Source organism: Wolffia australiana, chromosome 6, assembly GCF_029677425.1.
Source record: "Wolffia australiana isolate 7733 chromosome 6, ASM2967742v1".
Taxonomy (NCBI): Eukaryota; Viridiplantae; Streptophyta; class Magnoliopsida; order Alismatales; family Araceae; genus Wolffia; species Wolffia australiana.
Window position 1 is genome coordinate 3,674,334 of NC_135840.1, and position 20,018 is coordinate 3,694,351.

Sequence of the window (20,018 nt, forward strand, 5' to 3'; positions counted from 1 at the left end):
TGAGTGGGCCTAGTTTATGTCTAATCCTGACCACTAGATTTGAGCCTAACTGCTGTCTGATCTTGACCCCTAACTGTGACATAGAGCAAATAGGATGTGTTTTTACATTCTTAGTGTGGGATAATGTCATGTCAGATAAGCTGTTGTGGATTGTGTTCATGTCTGATTGGTGGAAGAGGCTTGATCGGGAATCCAGCTATGACTTGTAAAACTTGATATGCCTTTATCATACCATGGGTGGGAGACCAATGGGCACACTTAATGATATCTAAATTAAAACTTTGGTGGTTTATTTAATTCTAGGCCAAAATCTTTCCGATATTAGTTTCTATACCACATTTGTTGTCACTCATTCACATAAAACGTTGGTGGAAGACCCCACAAAAAATACCACCCTATCTGAGATAGAGCTCCAAATTCTATACCCATGCTTTCGTAAGCTGCACAACTAGAAGGTTAAATACATCGACCAACTCTAAATTTATTGAAACATAATTATCCATGTGTAGCCCAGTCTTCTTAAAAAATAAAATTTCCTACCAACTTCATTCCATTCAAATGTATATGAATACTATCTGTCCATTATTGTTCCATAAATTATGAAGTGATGTTCCATTGTGGAGTGAGGGTGATGTATATTTCTGGTATCGAATTGGTATATACATTTTTGAATAAGGTACATAAGTACATCTATTGACTATCTGGCAGAGGAAGTGTAGTGAATTAGTGGACGTCTACGATGAAAATTACAGAAAAAAAAATCTAGAATGAATTATTTGCAATAATAATTCTGGTAAATTTTTGGTAATTTCACATACGTACTAATACATTTTAAGGGTTTTCTTGGGGGTCGCATGACAGAGTAATCTAGCCTATTCTTTCTGTTCAAGTTCTCTGCTTCAAAGTACTTTAAACCAATGGCAATGCTTACCCTGCATCTTCCCCATATGATAGAGTAATACAGATTCTACCCCTTGAGTATTCCTTACATACATCAGAAGACAACATCCTCATCCCTACAACATCGTGTGAATGTTCCAAGTGTGATTTACATAAGAAGGGATAATAGAACCACATGTGAAGAAAGAACAAACTAATAAAACCCTCAAGGAAATTGAGGTGCATGGTGATAAAGCTTAATTCAAGGTCTAAGAGTCATGCAAGTCCTAGCTTTCAACTCATGCTAGCCTCATCATGAGGATATTGGAAATGCCTATTTGAATTAGCCTTTTAATACCCTCAAGTAAGTGATAAACAAGCTAACCATTTCTTAAGTGTGTCACAGGAAGGAAGCAAAGCCACTTGCCTTCTGCTTCCTGAAATAGGGACAATAGATGTACAATGATGGATATAAGGATGAAAATATAGATGTATCAAGTTATAGATAACAAATTCAATTAATAGTATATATTTTTTATATTTTTGCTTTGTGAGAGAATATACACAATGATAATTGATAATTCTACTAAAGAATATATATTCCATGCAAGCCAGGAATTTTGCATTTAACATGTAACTATAAAAAATAACAATAAGGAAAACCACCAGATTGAAAACTCAACACCTTGGGCCAGAGAAAAAGCCGTTTCATTAAGGTTGATGGGGGTAAGCTCCAAAACTAAAGAAGGAGAGAGATGTTAAAATCTTTTATATCTAGTATTTTCTATGCTTAAAATACCCCTCTCACGATCTAAGTTATTTACAAAGCCATTGGGGTGATGTCACATTAAATTTGCTTTATCCAATAGGCCATATTTGTGCTCTCCATGTTCAAAATTTACCTTGCCTTTTCTCCTCTAAATTTTTTTATGTGTGCCAGCTAGATCTGATTCATGGGTCCTTTGTCACTATTTATTAAGTTGTTTGGGTCTTCATTTTTTCCAGTCCCGGATGCTCCCCCTAGGCCCATTAGACCCCTTAGGCCCATAGGCTAGCTCCAATATCAGCCAATAAGGTCACTATTCATTTTTCACATCATTCATTTCTAAACAATAATATACCTAAACCATGAACAACCATAAACTTTAAATATCATTGGAAGTAAGCCACTTGGCTTTTAGGAAACCAAATGGGATTAATAATAATACAATCAGTAATTCCAATAATTTCATAAAACAATAATTTAAAGTGTACAAACATAAATACATAGTATTTTTGGGTTTCATGGCTATGATCGACAATCTAAAATTGATTTCACATACTTTTTAAAAAATGGATTTGAAAACCAAAGAAATAAAATGATCATATCATAACTTACATAATCATTTTTTTATTTTAATATATTTCTTCCAGTTGTTCAGATAGTCGACCTCTAGATGTATCCATGAAATCTTCAAAGTGTTGGATCTTCTCTTTGTCCCCTCAAAATAAGCCAGAAAAATGTAGGAGAAATTTCTCACCATCCAGCATTCACGAAGAAAGACAAGGAGAAGAAAGAAGGGGTACTCAATAATAACTCTCATGGTTATCAAACAAGGATGGTCCCTTTATTTATACAGATGGATATAAAGTGTCCATCAAGATAATCACATTCCATGATTTATTATTATTATTCTAGAGTGATGTTTATAATGAATTCCTTGAATACATGTAATGACATAGTGAATTATGATGATATCACAAAAAATGATCTCTAGGCTTCAAGCATTGTATTCTAAAAATTCTTATTCTTTGGCTACTTTAGATGAGTATCAAATTATTCGGATAGAATATCATTATATAGTCCTACTTATATGATAAGTATGGCTAATCATATGGCCATTAGTGTGGAGAAACTAATGATAAGTGGTGGAAGTTATTAAGAGAAAGAGTTCATTGAAGTGATATGTATGAATTCCTTAATAGTATTATAGGTAAGCATTAATGAGGTCAATTCATAAGTGGTCCGCTGACATGAGACACAAAAGACATCTTGTGTATGGAAGGCCATGTTTTGAATTACATATATGAGCCTCTAGCCATGGGATTCAAAAATGTTATATCTTGGACATATTAACAAATACATATAGGTAATTGAGTGGTGAAGATGGGATCGTTCATCCATGGTATAAGAGGAGATTGACTCGAGGAAGAAGATGCATCAAATCCCCGGCCATGGTATGCCAGATATTAATGAAGGTATTCTCCAATGATTCCCTTTATGCGCTAGTACCAACTTAATGACGGATAATGATTTGATAACCATACTTTAAGTCATTTGAGAGTCTCACGTGGATGAAGGATTATACTTCATATCATCTCGAGCACAAGGTGCAGCTTGCTGCCCCATAGGTTGGAACTCAACCTATTGATTGGTTAATCTATATGTTTATCATAATAAATTGGCCAATAAATGTTATAGGGCCTTTAAATTTGTTAACTAGATTTATATATGGGCCTAGAGGGTCACACACATGGGATTTAAAGATGTTAGAGAATATACTTTATTAATGAGAACTTTTATGGAAAGTTCCAAATAAGAAAAAATAGGAGGGAAGGGGGAATGCACACATTTGAGGTGCCCATGCCATCTACGTCTTGATGGAGAGGAGATCAACAAGGTCTTCAAGACGAGTTGGAGAAGAAGCAGAGGAGATCTAACAATCCCCTAATTGTGTCGATACTTTCTGAGGCCAGTCATGTAAACACCTTCAAGACACTCGCCTAGGGAGAAAGTGAAGGGTGAAAAATAGTTCCTCATAAAGTACACAGTTTACGATGTTTTAGATATTGATTTTGAATTGATTTCAACTTCTTATTAAAAAAATGTTTTCAAGGACTGAAGAAGTTTACAAGGAGATCCATCGTCTCATCAGACACATGGATACGCCTAGAGACCAGACAAATTCAAGGTTTACAGAACTTCTTACTTGGAGAAAACTAGGTGTGGAAGCATTTCCACACAAGGTAATGAGGTCATCTAAGGATTCATGGATCTATTATGAATTGATTTATGCATTCTTCTGCTTAAAATTGTGACTTCTTAAAATCCAAACTCCAACAATAAATTGGTGGCTGTATTTATCAGCTTCATGAGTTAGAATTTATGTAATTCACAAGTATAGCGGTCGGGTAACCTTGTAATTATGAGGTATAAACTTCGGTATATGAGAATACGCTGGAAATAGTCGCATAAGTAACTTACGGATAATTGAATCCAGTTTCATTTTTTTAAAAAAAGAAGTGTTTTAATTTTGTTTAGTATGTAACATAACTTAGTAAAACTCTCAATATGGACTCGTCCATACATAAGGGCTTTACCCATGTTATTATATAGGCCAAATAAGTTCACATAGATACACTTTTTTGCCAATGTCTTGGTATTTTTTGGATAATATCAAAATAAAAAAGTTCTAGGTATCTATAAACGTGAAAGCACTCCAGGGTTCCCTAGAACCATGTATTTTGTGAATATGCTTATATCTTCTGAAATTAAATTTTATAAAAGAGTTATCGCCAACAGCAACCCAAATCTCACCAAATAAGTTCATGTAGACAGGTTTGATTTGATAATGATGCTAATCACTGAATTGGAGCTTTTGTAACATTACTGCGTGTTTTGTGCTTGATAGCAGTTATTGAAACATATTCATAAAGAGATTCCGTTAGATTAAAAAGATCCTTAAGCACATACCTGGGACCTCAATACATTTGTAATATTTGGAGGGAAAGAATCTTACACACGACAAATTTTTATTATATTTGTTAGATTCATGAGAACAATGCAACATCCTAATACATCAAATTTAGAGAAATAAATCCATTGGACATATTGAATACCTGACTTATGATCCCTCTTTTTAATGAACGCCGTTAATTAGTGAACTGCACCAACATAAGCATGGTTATCTGCTCACACAAAATCATTGGACTCATAAATAAGATTTGACAAATAAATATTGGATGAAGATGATCCGCATCCAATCTTCCCTCTTATGTGGTCAATCTAAAGTTTAAGTCATTGCATCCTCTGATGGGAGTTTCATAATGAGCTTGTGGCTCGACAAAGAACACCATGACAAATAAATCATCTATGGAAGATGATTATCACGGCATAAAATGAATCTGGCCAAAGTGTGACATGTTATTCCTTGAATTCATTTATAGCCATTTGAGGTTCTCAAGTGATTTCCATCAGTTTTCCAGGCATTAATGGAGACTCTACTGGAAGTCAGTATTCTGTTATCTCCCTTGTAATTGAATGAAATTTTAGGGTCAATCAAGGGCATCACGTTATTGTCTCCCAGGAGAATAATATGAACCCTGAGAAATATAAATGCATCATGTAAAACAGTTCATCGAAATCTACACCATCACCTGTATGGGTGTGTTAAATGCAGTGAACAGGGACAGACTTGTTGCTTGCCTCCCTCAGGAAGAAGTCAACAATTGGAGCTCCCTTCAAGTATAAATACGGCCATACTAAATTGAATCAAGGAAATGTGGATTATATGCAGATAAATACTTACAGAGAAATCCACCAATAAAACTTGCATCCTTCATAAATCTTGAGTCGATGGCTGTGTCCTTGAAAGGACAATCAAAATCCAAGGACAGGCATCTCCAATGTGAGCGCCAATCCATTAACTGATGAACAAGTTATATCTTAGAGAACGAGCATTGGGTCTTGGAAAATAGATAATGTAGAAAGGGGGATTAAAGTATGAGTGCGAGTCGAGTGAGAGAAAATAGAGAGAGAAGGGGAGAGAAATAGAGAGAGAGAGAGAGGAGAGAGGGAGAAAAGCATAAAGAGAAAAAGAAAGAGGGTGCAATCAGGAAAGGGAGAGAAATTGAGATACAGGAGATGAGAATGATAAATAGATTGAGTGAGAGGGAGACAGTAAAGAGGGAGAAGGTGAGAGCGAGAAAGAAAGTGAGCGAGAGAGAGTCTCAGAATCAGAAAGAGAAAGGAAAAGGGAGAGATGAAAGAGGAGAGAGAGAGAGAGAGAGAGAGAGGGGTTTACCTGGCCAATGAATGGCCAACCACATTTCACTGAGCCACACCCACTTCTTTAAGCAGGAGAATATCATCCCTTGGATGGGCTTCAATAACAGTGACAAAAACATCATCTCCAACCTGAATTCCAAGCGAAACTAAGACAGAAGCTTGGACTCCCACCTAATAAAAACCATGAGTAAGAAGCAGTGACATAATCAAAAGAAAAGGTGGGACAATAAGCAGTGCCTTGGCATACCTCCAAAAGCAATACGGAGGCAGATCTATCTTTTATGAACCGGAGCACGAGGGCACGGAACTTTCGCTCTCTAGTTTGCCTTCTTAAGAATTCCAACAGCCAATACCTTAGGCTGATGTTGCTCAGTTTTCTTGCAATCTTGCCCTGACTATTCACAGCAGCCACGATGCCCTCTAACTGCCCAGATGAGAAGGGAAGTGCCTCCCCTCTGAGGAAAGCCTTCACCTGGACAGGAAAACATCATAAATTACACATCATAATCCTGTCGTAAATATGATAATAAATGGAGGGGAAGCATCATTTGAGGCAGAATACAAAAAGAAATGAATCAACAGAGGGTGAGGCCACTGATGTGGCGCTAAGTGGGACTATCATTGGGCAGGCTCAATAAAAGCATGATGGTCATTAGGCCTAGGGTGCCTATACAGGGTAATATGACAAATTGTAAGGAAGGGAAAGAATGTTGTCGGGGAGATCCTCTCTAAGGGCTTGCAGGCGCCTGGTAATGAGAGAGAGGAAACAAGGAGAGGAGAGAGAAAGTGACGAAGAGAAAGGAGAGAGAGAGGAGGGAGAAAGGACGTCAGAAAGAAAGAGAGAGAGAGAGAGAGAGAGAGACAGACAGACAGACAGAGAGAGGAGCAGAGAGGTGGGGAGAGACGGAGCAAGAGAGAGAGAGAGATGAAGGGAGAGAAAGGGTTGAGAGAGAGGGAGGGATAGGGGAGCAGGAGAGAGAGAGATGAAGGGAGAGGGGGGTGAGAGAGAGAGAGACAAGGAGAAGGGAGAGCTCAAGAAAGAGAGAGAGATATGAAGCAAAAGAGGGGGAGAGAGAGAGAGACAAAGAGAGAGAGAGAGAGATGAAGGGAGAGAAGGGGGTGAGAGAGGGAGAGAGGAGGGGGAGCAAGAGAGAGAGAGATGAAGGGAAAGAGAGAGGGAGAAATCAAGAGAGAGCTGAAGGGAACGGGAGAGAGAGAGAGAGAGAGAGAGCGGGAAAGAGAGAAGGGAAGGGATAGAGGGAGAGAGAGAGAGATGACGGGAAAGAGAGAAGGGAAGAGATAGAGGGAGAGAGAGAGAGGAGAGGGAGTGAGAGAGGTGGAGAGAGAACCTGGTAATGAGCGAGAAGATCAACATATCTACGGATGGGAGAGGAAAACTGCACATATCCAGGGATCCCAAGTACTCCATGGCGAATTGGCATCCTGAAATCCATTTCTGCAGCACGCATGATCTTGACAAGGGCAGAGCTCCTGACAGGCCCTTCAGGGAGGTGAGAGAAAGTAGAGGCAGGAATATTTGTCTGGGGCTGCCCTCTGTAAGGTAGAGAGATGTTGTTATCACAGCCAAATGTGGCAACGACTTCTCCACAAAGAATCATCATCTCTGAGACCAGTCTCATGGCTGGCCCTGCCTGATCCTCAATATATACATTGATGCCTGGCTCTGGATCATCACCATTGGACACTTTTACCCTTGGTTCTATTGTTGCAGTATCAACGGCGCCCTGAAATGAAAAATATAGGGTTTCAAATTCGTTTAAGGTTCAAAATTCAAGCCCATTTCTGATATGGTTCAACTTTAATCCTCTGGCATCTATGATGGTAATGTTCAACCGAAAATTGGCCATCTATGGTTCGAAATAGACAGCTGATGAATCTTACAGGAGATGAGATGGAACATTAATAACATGAAAATCTTGCATTCCAAGTCTGATGATTAACTGATATGCAAATAGCATACCAAAAATAAACGCCCAGAGATTTTTTTTTGGACATAGAAAATGGGAAGCTAATATTAAATTCTCAATAAAAGTAAACTCCTCCATTTCTAAAAATAAAGAGATATTTAAGACCTGTTGACAGCGCCACTGTAACCGCAAGGCGGCAGCTTCGGAGAGAAGTTTCAAGTCAGCCTCCTCTTCGAGATTCATATGAAGCAATTCTGTTGCGCTCTCATACGTCAGCATATATGTGGGCCTAATAACCGAGTTTTCTATGGCGTACTCTGAAATACTAAAAACAGAGAGAGAGTGAAATATGTTCAAAAAATAAAAAATAGGAAAATAAAATAAAAACTATGATATCGATATGACATTATCCCCATCAATCACCTGCCATCGGGATGAAGAATGACAGAAACGCTCACAGCTCGACAAATTATCCCTTGCTGCAAACTCATTTTTTTCATGGCTAGTTCTAGAGGAAACATTGGGAAAGTAGCAGTGGGCAAGAAAACAGATGTCCCTCTGCGCCTTGCTTCTCTGTTCGTGAAATTAAATGATTTAGAAACATCAAAATAAAAATGTTATTCGCATCTCGGTTAATCACAGCACCTATCAATGCTGCTATGTGGTTGCACATAAGACGTAGGATCTGCCACATGTATCCATAATTTGATCCTTCTGTCCTGAAGCCTCATGGCACTGAGCGCATCATCAAGCTGTTATTCGGACACAGATTGAACATAAATAACATGATAGTGAAAAATAATAACGATGATAATGGTTGGTCTTCATCCGAACTGATTTTGGAAGGGTCAGAAAAAAACAGAGAGACAGCACAATAAAAGAAACGAAGCTAAAACACATAATTGTACTGTGGTTGGGGATCCTAATATGTAATTAATTCAGTGATACTAAGAATTATACAAGTGATTAGGGTAGGGCTACAAGTATTTAAAGGGAACAACATTAATACCAAAAGACTAAAATACCTCTGACCTGGCAGGGAGTCCTAAAACATTATTATCTCAATGGTGCTTAGAATGATAAGTAATTCGTGAAGGGCTACAAGTATTTAAAGGGACAACATTAATGTCTTAAGATAAAAGTACCTCAGAAAGTGTTGGGGGTCCTAATAGATAATTATCTCCATGGTGCTTATCATGATTTTTTTTTGAAGAAATGGTGCTTAGCATGATACAAATGATTTGTGGACAGCTAAGGGTATTTTAAGTGAACAACATTAGCACCAAAACATTACCGTTTTGGGATTTCATACGTGCAGATATGTTGCAGTATGTTCAAAAGGAAGACTGCTTATCAGTCACACCTGTAGATATACTCAGATGTGTGGGATATTCATATAAATAAAGTCAGAGTGGGAGAAGAACGGGGATCCTTTTCAAGAAGTGACGGAGTCGATCCGAAGAAAAAGACTGGAGTAGCTGGAGCAGCAGCAGCCGGAAGGAAGGTCTCATGGAGATCTCATTACTATTCTATTCTCTTCTACGTTTGCTATTTTACACTCTAATTGGCAACTCTTCTCGATATCTTTTCAAGAATCATATTGTCTGCATAGGAAGTTTTTCCCCAAATCCAGATCCTATAAGATCTGGTCACAGAGTAGATGTACCAGGATCCTAACATATAACTATCCCAATGGTGCTTAAAATGATGCAAGATTTTTGTGGAGGGCTAAAGGTATTTAAAAGTGAACAACACTAAAGCAAAAAAGATTTATCAAAGTATATTTATCAAAGTGGTACTTAAAATGATACATGCAGTTTTTTCCAATTTACCTCATCAGCTTCGTCAACATCAATGGCATAGACCTTCAAGGACGTAAGATCCTTTCGATTTGACTGATGAGAATAAAGAAAAAAATAAGAAATGCAGAATATTTCAATGAGGGAAGATAAACGCAGACCTCATCTGCATCTGAGGAAGCCAACAAAAGATCTTCAGCCTCCAGGAGGACTTCCTCAGAAAACTCAGTGCGGATATTATATTTCAAGAGATCAAGATTAATGTGAACGGGGAAATATCCAATATCAATGAGGAGCTGGACTGCAGCCGATGACATTTTTGGCAATCCCATTGAACGAAGAATCTGAAAAGCCGAGAATAAAAGTTATCACGTGGTCTTAGGGACAAAATGCATACGGATTTAAACCAATTACAGGCAACCTTGAGCAAGATGCCATAAGCATAAAAGGCCTCAGCATGAGAATAAGTACAACTATATACTTAATCATCCCTTAAGACAGCACCTTAATTTTTCACAGAAAAATAACACAAAGTGAAATGGTCATTAGATCCTATTGATCTCAAAGATTAGCAGACAACCACGATAAAGCTCTAACATGTTATAACGTTTCAACGGTTCTGTTAGAGAATATTTGTGAGTAATGACTGGGAAAAATAGAATAAATGAGCCCAAAAAATCACAGATGAATCAAACAAATACATAAAAGTAGCCTGGAGTCCGAACACGATGGTTCCATAGAACAATCAAAAGCCAAGGAAAATAATGCATGGTTGAAGGATTAATGACGATTACCTTTCCTGCAATTTTCTTCTGTTCATCAGATTTGCACAAGTCAACTGCATAAGCCTCAAGCGATTCAATCTTGCTCCATACCTTCTCGTCTACCTTCCATGAGCTTTTATGGGGCTTATCACTAACAGCTGATGCCCTAGCTGACCTCAGAAGCTGGATAAAGTCTTCAAGCTCCTTATCGGATGCCTCCTTAGCCAGTTTCCGATTCATTAGTTCTTCAACCTAAAAGTTGAGACAGCAGAGGAGATGGATGAATATTTTTTTTGAAGAAAATGGATGAATATTACTTTAAATGAATAATAGTGTAAAATACCAAGTAAGAGATAAATATGAAACAGAAAAAACATTTTCGACTCTACCGTGCTAAATTTTACCTTTTTTTGGGAAAAGAATGCTGCCCAGAAAGTTTTCCATTACCAGGTTCACCGATATTCAGGTTACATCGTACTTTAATCTAAACTAGTGATCGTGACAGAAACATACTGAAGTCATAACCAGGATATCTTGATCTAAATTGGGGTTCAACTACCCCAAATTAATAGAGAATCATTGATGAATTTTATAGTGAGGTTTTCTATCCAGTAGTTCTTGATCTATCTATATGTATCTATCCATCTCTCTTCTCCTACTTACATTTTATTTTTATCTCCCCCAAATTCTCTTGATTTTTGTGAAGAATGCAGAGAATTCTGCCTTTGGGAACAGATAGGACAAATGAGGCCTTTTTGAGACAAATGAGAAAGATGCAGAAGAAGTTTATTGAGATTTTTGATACAGAGAAAAGGGGAAAAGCTCACATGTAAACAGGTTGGGAAAGATTTTCCTTTATAGGCTAAGTCCTTTCTCAAGATAGCCGTTGGGGGCAACGGTCATATAGCCGTTGCCCCAACGGCTATTTTAAGGGGCAAAAAGGTCATTCTTTGGGGAGCGATAGAAAAAGAAAGAAAAAAAAAAAGGAAAAGAGAAAGGAAAAAGGAAGAGAAAGTAGGAGAGAGATAGGTGGGCCATTTATAACTCATGGCCCACCTTTTTACATGTGTGTCAAAATAGAAAAGGATGAAATTAGATGTTTAACACTCCCCCTCAAGTTGGGCATAGATGTTAATCATGCCCAACTTGGACGCCAAATCTTGAAACTGTCTTCCTGGTAGTCCTTTGGTCAGAATGTCAGCCACCTGTTGCGGTGATGGTATGTATTCTGGACTGATGAGTCCAGAATTAATCTTCTCTTTGATGTAGTGTCTGTCAATTCTTGCATGCTTCGTACGATCATGATGCACGGGGTTCTTGGCCATAGCAATAGCTGATTGACTGTCAGAATATAAGATGATTGGCTTTGGAGGAATGAGTTTTAAATCAGTTAGAATATCGTTAAGCCACATTCCTTCGCAAACACCTTTCTTTAAAGCCCTGAGTTCTGCTTCAGCACTCGATATTGAGACTTCCCGCCGCTTCTTGCTACGCCAGGTGATTAAATTTCTTCCCAAAAAACTGCAGTATCCAGATGTAGATCGACTATCATCCAGAGAGCTTGCATAATCTGAATCGGTGAAGATTTTAACCGTAGGGTCTCCCCCTGCCTGAAATAGAAGACCCTTCCCAATTGTCCCTTTCAAATAGGAGAGAATACGGTCAGCTGCTGTCTGATGAGACTGTCGTGGATCTGACATATACTGACTTAAAGAGTTCACAGCAAAGGATATATCTGGTCTTGTGTGGTTTAGATAGAGTAATCTGCCAATCAATCTCTGAAATGATGTCTTATCGATGAGGTCGTCCTTGTCGCTCTGCTTGGCTTGAAGTTTGACATTTGTATCCACTGGAGTGCTTACTGGCTTACAATCCAATTTACCTGTATCCTTGAGTAGATCCAGGACGTACTTGTGTTGAGATAGGACAATGCCGATCCTGGAATAAGCTACTTCAATACCAAGAAAATAAGTGAGTTGACCTAAAGATTTAATATCAAAGTTGCTGGTCAGATGACGTTTTAGATTTCCAATTTCCTTGATATCATTGCCAGTAACGATAATATCATCAACATAGACGATTAAAATAGCCAGTTTGGAGTCTTGGCCATGTTTGAAGAATAGGGTATGATCACCTCACTTTGTGAGTATCCAACTGATATGAGAGTAGATGAAAATTTCTCAAACCATGCTCTTGGGGATTGCTTTAATCCATACAGAGATTTCTTTAAGCGACACACATATGATGAGTTTTCATGCAATAGATAACCGGGGGGAGGAGCCATATATACCTCTTCTTGCAGTTCTCCATGTAGGAATGCATTTTTAACATCAAATTGCGAAAGATCCCACTGATGCATGGCTGCAAGTGCAATTACTAATCTTACTGTATTCAGCTTGGCGACTGGAGCGAATGTCTCATGATAGTCTATTCCATAAGACTGGGTATATCCTCTGGCCACCAGTCGAGCTTTATACCTTGCAATAGAGCCATCTGAATTATGTTTAATCGTATATACCCATCTGCTACCAACCAATTTCTTTCCTTCTGGGAGTGGGCCCATATCCCATGTACCATTCTTCCTTAATGCCAACATTTCGTCATCCATAGCAGTTTTCCATTCGGCTTGAGACATAGCTTCTTGAACATTTCTTGGAATGACAGTGGTCAGTAGTACCTGAACAATCTTTCTGTAACCTGAGGACAGACGATCATAAGACACATAATTGCATATGGGATATAATTTCTTACTGCGGCATTCCCGAGTACCCTTGCTGATGGCAATAGACCAACCTTGATTAGCTGGTGCCGAAAAGTCTTCATGAGTATCTTCCTCGTTCTCCATCTGAGTAAACTCTTGTTCTCCATCTAACTCTGGATTGTCCTCAGCCGTTTCCGCTCGATCCATAGCTGGAGAGGAATTTTCAGATGGATTAAATCCCAGATTTTCCGTATCTAAATCTGTTCCTGTTTCATTTAATTCCAAATAACAGTCAGATCGATGTCCCTCATTGTAGAATATGCTGTATTCATCAAACTTCATGTCTGCGGTAACAAATGTTTTCTTAGTAAGAGGATGGTAACACATAACCTTTCTGAGTAGATGAATACCCCACAAAAATGCACTTGAAAGCTCTGGAGTCCAATTTTCCTGCAAAGTGGGAATAAACATATGCTACACACCCAAATACTTTAGCAACCAAATTTGTATGAAGAGATAATTCTGGGTGACTTGAGGCTAATAGATCAATCGGTGACAGTAATGACAGGGTTCTAGATGGCGTTCGGTTGATAAGATGTACAGCAGTAGCCACAGCATCACTCCAATAAGTCTTGGGGCAGTTTCCTTGAAATAATAGAGATCTGGCTGAAGACATAATGTGCCCAATCTTTCTTTCAGCAAGTCCATTTTGCTGAGGAGTGTTCACACATGAGGATTCATGGATAATTCCATGATCATTCATGTATTGATTTACTTCAGAACTGAAATACTCCCTTGCATTATCAGATCGAAGTATTCTAACCCTTTTCCCAAACTGGTTATTGATCAACTCGATGAATCTGATGATCACGGTTGGGACTTCTGATTTGTGTTTAAGCAGGTAGATCCAGGAATATCTTGAGTAATCATCCACAAAGATTATAAACCATCGGTGCTGCGATCTTCCTGTAGTAGAACAAGGACCCCAAACGTCACTATGAACCATATCGAATGGAAATTTCTTCCTATGATCAGTTCTTGAAAAATGAGATCTTCTATGCTTGGCAAATTGACAAGACTCACAAACCAATCTTTGGATATCAATGTTTTTAAACAAATCAGGGTACACTTGTTTCAGAAGATGAAAGGAAGGGTGTCCAAGTCTCCTGTGCAGTAAGAAAATACTGTTTCTTGACTGAGTGTTGAGAACCATCTTCAGAGTCCTCTGTCCTTCTAGTCCGTCCACTAGCAGGAGTCACCCTTGCCTTCTAGCAGATAAAGTCTTCTGGCGGTTTCCTTTTCACACAAAAACAGTTAGATGAGTCAAATATAAATCTCCAACCTGTGTCCGCCACCAGTCGTTGTAGTGACAACAAGTTGGCTTTAAGTCCTGCTACATGAAGAGCACTTTGTAGTAATACATCTTTAATCTTTATTTTCCCAACTCCTGCCACTTTTAGAATCCCACCATTGGCAGTAAAGACAACCTGATTATCATCTCTTACTTTATATTCCTCAAAGCATGATTTATCAGGTGACATGTGATCTGTGGCTCCAGAATCTACTATCCATCCATGCGATTCTGGTTGAAGATTTTCATATGTAGTAAATGCAATACTTTTATATTCACCTGATTGGGCGAGACGTGGAGCTGAATTTCTTGAATACTTTCTCGACTTCTTCAGCTATGAGCTTTTGAATATCTCCTTCTTTTTTCTTTGGTGCTTCTTCCACTTGACTGCTGGAGGATGCAACGTAGGCTTTATTCTTTGCTCCTGGGTTCCATAATCCTTTCTTTTGAGGTCTTCCTTCCATGCCAGCTTCGGCACTCCTTAATATGATGTCCTGGCTTGGTGCAGTAGGCGCAGACTACGGGTTCTGTGCCGGTTGCTTCCTTAGACACGTGCTTAGACGATTTTTCTCTTGACTCTTCTTTTTAGCGGCATGTGCTACTGAGACAGAGGCTCAGTCGATAATTGTTGCTTTTGGCCTTCTGGCGGCTTGATCTTCTTTCTACAATCGGCACTTGTTGCCTCCGAGATCGCTTCTTCCAATGTAGGGAATTTCTCCCGATGGATTAGCTGGGATCGGAGACTTTCATATTCAGAATTTAAGCCCATGAGGAAGGTAAGTGTTCTTACTTTAATCTCCCTTTGCCAGTACTCGAGATTCTGAATTGAGACTGGCCATAGCTGATCAATTTCCCTCCATATTGCCTTGAGTTGGGACGCATATGAAGCTACTGATAATTCCTTCTGCCGGATGAACTTTACTTGAAGAAGGAGGTCATACACCCTCCAATCGTTTTGCATTTCTGCACAGGATTTACGGATTTCCCTCCATATATCTGCAACAACATCCATTAGATAATACTGATTTCTTTGTTCTACCTCCATATTTCTCACCATCCAGTTGGTGATGTATGCTTCTTCTGCGCGCCAAAGCTTCAATCTGAGCCTATCGGTAGGTGGTGAATCATCAGTAAGATGGTCACCCATGAAGGCGGCGACCAGTGACCTTTCGGTCAATTTCATCCAACTATATCCGTTTGTACCATCATACTTAAGATCCAGATCTGGTATGACCAGTCTGTTCTTAGTATAATCATATATATGAAGCACTTCGTCTGCAGAGGATTCTTCTTCCGAGCTGTATGCAGAAGCTTTGGCCTGCTTGGAAACTTTCCTGGAAGCAGCCTTTTTTCCCATATGATGATAGAACTTGCTTGCAGACTTGCAGACTTGCAGACTATGGAGCTCCTTTCGTCAGGGAAGGTTGAATGAATCAACCTTGCTCTGATACCATGTGAAGAATGCAGAGAATTCTGCCTTTGGGAACAGATAGGACAAATGAGGCCTTTTTGAGACAAATGAGAAAGATGCAGAAGAAGTTTATTGAGATTTTTGATACAGAGAAAAGGGGAAAAGCTCACATGTAAACAGGTTGGGAAAGACTTTCCTTTATAGGCTAAGTCCTTTCTCAAGATAGCCGTTGGGGGCAACGGTCATATAGCCGTTGCCCCAACGGCTATTTTAAGGGGCAAAAAGGTCATTCTTTGGGGAGCGATAGAAAAAGAAAGAAAAAAAAAAAGGAAAAGAGAAAGGAAAAAGGAAGAGAAAGTAGGAGAGAGATAGGTGGGCCATTTATAACTCATGGCCCACCTTTTTACATGTGTGTCAAAATAGAAAAGGATGAAATTAGATGTTTAACAATTTTTTTACATCTACTTCGGGGACGCAATCAGAATTCCCCGATATTTTTATTTGCAAAATTTTATCAAGGCCAACTTACTTTAAGCCCCCAGAGGAATAAATCACATTTATTTAACTAAAGAGAAACTTACTTGCCCGGGAGGTCGCGGCTGATAAATGGAATAAAAACCTTTATTCTCCTTGACGGTGAAATAAATGTCATCTCTTGACAGTAAAAGATGCGCACAATAGCTTTCCAGAGGATCTCTGCAGCCATATACAATCTAGAAAGGTAATGGAGACTGGTTAAATGAACATTTTGGCCTTCTCATCAAAATTAAAATCCATTTTTGCAAATGTCAATTTAGTCTTTTACCCATAATCAATGACAAAATAGCATATGTCACTACTATTTTATTTCTATTGAATAAAAAATTATGAATAATAGTAACCAAATAACAAAATGCAATACATATTTATCTTTAACTCAAAAATGTAAAATTATAGTAACTTGGATATGTTTATAAATTTACATGCAGTTTAATTATAAATCCTTTGTCTGAGGACTGATCATAAAAAAGAACGCAATGTACAGAGATATGACTAAATTTTACCTCTGCCAGTTCTTCAGTCGAGACGAATTTGTTCTTTTCAAACATCTCAGACCATGCGAACTCCAAAATAGAATGATCCTACACTCGATCATCACCAGATTAAGACACAAACAGAGGAAAATAAGAGGATAATATAAGACTTACCAACATATTATGAGCTCTCTGAACAAAGTCCGGAAGTTCTGCGTGATCAAAACCATTCACACCTGGTACAATATACGTAATTTGCTGAGGCTTAATAGAGGACATCACTCCATTCTGTTTTCAAGCATTATCGTAAGAAAAACCATATATTTAGGAGAAATTTCGGATTAAACAAGAATTATAGACCACCTGATCATAAACCATCCAGTTTTTCTTGCCGTCCGGTTTCTGTGTGACTGCCAGCAAAACTCTCTCAGAGTCTTTCTGAAACTCGAGAAGCATTCCTTTCTGAAGACCATGCTTGTCTAGTTTATCCTCCGTCAAATCATTGCTGAGCAACGCAGTCCTTCAAAAGAAACAAATTGGATAAAACCCAATCAAAATTGACGTCCCCAAAATCGCACAACCCATTTTTAAGAAAGAAATTCAACCCAATTTTCAGAAATTCTAAGATAAACTCACTTCCCGGCGGCGCAGAGGTGCTTCTTCGACCTTAGCTCAGCAAGTTCTTCAGTAACTAGGTCAACAAATCGGGGAATGGCGATTTTTCTGGATAAAGCGCCGCCGCCATAGCTTGGAAAGCGATGAAAACCTCTGTTGGCGAACAAGGCGGAAGATCTCTGCCGTAGGAAGCTTCTCAATCGGTAAGCGGACAACGGCGCAGACAATGAAGTGGAGGAGCGCAAGAGAGAGTAGCCATTTGTCGCCCCCGCGGCCATCTTCAGCTTCATCGAATCCTACCTTCCCATCTCGAAGAACAAGTGGAAAATTATACCTCTGCTCGATCAAAGCTCCGGTGAAATCTGCGGAGAGGATTTCATCCCGTGAGAAAGATTTGATCTTGCGGCCCGCCCTACTCTCTCCTGACCATGTTTTTCTTGGCGGTGAGAGGAAGATCAGATAATGCAAGAAGAGGAGAATCGATAGGATGACGATGACGATGACGTCAACATTGGTTAGTTGATGACGAGAACCGGATTGACTGGTTTGTCAAACAGGTGTCCAGGGGTCAAACCCAACTGAAAGTATATTATCTAATATTTATTTAATTTTTTTATAAAATTCTAAAAATATCAAATGCAACTCAACCCATAGGTTTTTATTGAGCTAAGCATAGATGCCATATATTTGTCCATCTGTGGGCGCACATTTGATGTAGAGTATAGTTTACAGTACTATAAACATAAATTTTCTACTTTGACTTTGATATTGATTAGTCAACCTGACCAGACCGGGATCGAACAAGAGCGGACTGCAACCGGATTGAAGTTTAGGTAAGGTTTAGGTCTTTCCTAAAAACATGGACCGGACTGGGACTGTTAAACCCTGCCTGTCATCATTGTCGTTTGTGACAGCTGTCACCCTATGTCACAGTCATGTCATTCGTTGCCAATATTTTGTCATTTTATCAGTCATCGTCACGACCTTCTAAAGCATCATCCATCACTGTCATGTCATCGGTCACCGTCACAACCTTCTAAACCATCATCCATCACTGTCATGTCATCGGTCACCATCACGACCTTCTATAGCATCATCCATCACTGTCATGTTATATGTCACCGTCACGACCTTCTATAGCATCATCCATCACTGTCATGTCATCGTTCACCGTCACGACCTTGTAAAGCATCATCCATCACTGTCATGTCATCGGTCACCATCACGACCTTCTATAGCATCATCCATCACTGTCATGTCATCTGCCCCGCCCCCTCTCAGTCACCGTGATGAATGACATGACGGATGATATTTGTCATTCCCTAGTTCAAACCGATGACGTTTGCCATTCCCTAGCTCGAATGACATGACCACTAATGGAAGTAATGTCCTTTAGGTCAGTCATTTGCCTTGGAGCAAGAGTCAGCACATCTGTCTGACAATAATGTGTGACATCCACGGGCAGAGGACAATGATATCATATCTACGGATTTGTCTTCAAGTGGCGTTGACTTCGCCCGTCTGGAGAGTCCCTAAAATTGTCCTGGTTACAACTTCCTAAAGTGTCATCTATCGCCTTCATGTCATCCGTCACGCCTTAGTCACCATGATGAATAACATGATGGGTGATGATTGCCATTCCTGAGCTCCATAGACAGGCAACAAACAGAACAACATTTCGATTAGTCATCCGTATCGGAACAGGGGTCAGCATATGTGGCCGACAATGATGTGTGACGTCCACAAGTAGAGGACGATGAAATCACATCGATGTTCATCCGTCCGCAAACTCCCTAAAATTGGCCCTCGTTCACGTTGACATCAACATTATTGTCAACATCAATGTCGACATCTACTTAGAATGAAAAAATCTCTCTGCCAGGCGGGCAATGCGACTGAGAACCAGTATTAAATGATCCTATTTCACGCCGCTGTCGCCTTGAAACCGGCAACCATCACCATCCTCTTGATGCCACCCACTACGGTTCGAATATTTTCTCCAATTTCCATGTTATTGTGAATAAAAACACGGCATTTAAAAAAAAAATCAACAAATAAATACACATTATAACTACCATGACAATAGTGTCACCGTCATTGAGGAAGCCATCAACGTCCTCCGTCGACCTCATACAGGCTGACTGAAGACGACAGACGACAGGCAAAAGACGAAGGACGACTGTCAATTGCACTTCAGTTTTGTTTCTATCATAGGGTGGGATGGAATGGATGACGAAACGGACAGAGGATAGTTATAAATCTGATGGACGGTGGATGCTGATATCACTGGGGTCGTCGTCTATGATAGGCCATCCGTCAACGTCCACATAAATTCCATTAAAAACCTAGTCAACGTCATCCACATCAAGGTCACCTTCCCTAGTTGACGACTAACGATGACGAAAATTTTGAACTGATCGTGTCATCAACGGCATCGTCAACGCCATACGTCATCGTCATCCGAACGTGCTTATAGCGTCAACGACGAGCGAACACTATAAATATAGAGA

At 39.3% G+C, this 20,018-nt stretch overlaps 1 protein-coding gene across 1 annotated transcript; it reads right to left on the reverse strand.

The window, feature by feature from the left end:
• Positions 1 to 5,235: 5,235 nt before the first annotated feature.
• On the reverse strand, positions 5,236 to 17,939 carry EMB2730 (Ribonuclease II/R family protein). Its single transcript, XM_078576695.1, has 15 exons — positions 17,530 to 17,939; positions 17,257 to 17,413; positions 17,068 to 17,181; positions 16,924 to 17,001; positions 16,462 to 16,593; positions 10,448 to 10,669; positions 9,815 to 9,997; positions 9,687 to 9,749; positions 8,500 to 8,606; positions 8,278 to 8,427; positions 8,020 to 8,179; positions 7,276 to 7,671; positions 6,174 to 6,398; positions 5,943 to 6,097; positions 5,236 to 5,565 (listed from the first exon to the last, which is right to left on the reverse strand). Exons 1-14 carry the CDS (start codon positions 17,796 to 17,798, stop codon positions 5,969 to 5,971), a joined length of 2,385 nt encoding a protein of 794 aa, XP_078432821.1. The 5' UTR covers positions 17,799 to 17,939; the 3' UTR covers positions 5,236 to 5,565; positions 5,943 to 5,968.
• Between the last annotated feature and the right edge of the window lie 2,079 nt (positions 17,940 to 20,018).